The 1131-nt window shown below is 61.6% G+C and overlaps 1 protein-coding gene across 1 annotated transcript in view; it reads left to right on the forward strand.

Moving 5' to 3' along the window:
• Window positions 1-16: 16 nt before the first annotated feature.
• Window positions 17-1131, forward strand: part of SHISA6 (shisa family member 6) — a gene marked incomplete at its 5' end in the record, with an annotated part of 267860 nt that continues 266745 nt past the window's right edge. Inside the window, one exon of the mRNA XM_009280183.1 lies at window positions 17-402. Coding sequence (XP_009278458.1) covers window positions 17-402 — 386 coding nt within the window. The remainder of the gene's footprint in view (window positions 403-1131) is intronic.

Raw genomic sequence — 1131 nt, forward strand, 5'->3', positions numbered from 1 at the left:
TCGGCCCCGGCACGAGACCTGCTGGGGGTACTACGACGTGAGCGGGCAGTGGGACAAGGAGTTCGAGTGCAACAACAGCCTTACGGGCTTCCGCTACTGCTGCGGCACCTGCTTCTACCGCTTCTGCTGCAACAAGCGCGCCGAGAAGCTCAACCAGAGCCTGTGCCGCAACTACAAGAGCCCCGAGTGGGCCCACCCCACCACCGCCAGTGGGGCGCTGCCCGCCGACGGCAGCAACGGCGCCGACGGGGACGCCAACAAGTACGACCCGGACAAGGACAGCACCAACGCCACCGTCTACATCTCGTGTGGGGCCATCGCCTTCGTGCTCATCGCCGGCGTCTTCGCCAAGGTGGCCTATGACAAGGCGCGGCGCCCGCCCCGGGAGATGAACATACACAGGTGCGATCCTCTCCCTGCTTCCAGCACCCCTTCTGTCTAGGGACACCCTCCTCACCAAAGCTTCCTCCTTTGCACTGCCTCTCCAAGTGTTTCCCCTTTGCACCATCTGTCCAAGGGTTTCCCCGTTGCACCACCCATCCAAGGGCTTCCCATTTGTGCAGCCTGTCCAAGGGTTTCCCCGTTGCATGACCCGTCCAAGAATTCCGCCTTTGAACTGGCTGTCCAAGGGTTCCCCTTTTGCACCACTGTCTGAGGGTTCCCCCACTGCACCACCTGTCCAAGGAGTCCCCTCGTGAACTACCTATTCAAGTCTTTATCCTTTGCACTGGCTGACCATGAGTTTCCCCCTTGCACCACCCTTCCAAGGATTTCCCCTTTGCGATGGCTGTCTAAGGGCTCCCCTTTTGTGCCACCTGTGCAAATGATCTTCCATTGCGCTATCGCTTCAAGGGGTCCCCCCTTGAACCACTCATCCAAGGGTTTTCTCCTTTGCGAGGGCTGTCCAAGAGTTCCCTCTTTGCACCACCCGTCAAAGGATTTTCCCTTTCCACCGTCTATCCAAGGGTTCCCCCCTTGCGCGGTCTGTCCAGGGACAACCCCACCCCTTGGACCATCCCTCCCGACCCCCTCCCACGGCCCATCTAGGGCCCCGTCCTGGTGCCCCGCTCAGCCCTCCCATCCTCGGGGCAGCACCGTGGGACCTCTCCCCTTCCCCTCCGCGGCGCCCCT

This window comes from Aptenodytes forsteri, unplaced genomic scaffold (genome assembly GCF_000699145.1).
Source record: "Aptenodytes forsteri isolate BGI_AS27 unplaced genomic scaffold, ASM69914v1 Scaffold707, whole genome shotgun sequence".
Taxonomy (NCBI): Eukaryota; Metazoa; Chordata; class Aves; order Sphenisciformes; family Spheniscidae; genus Aptenodytes; species Aptenodytes forsteri.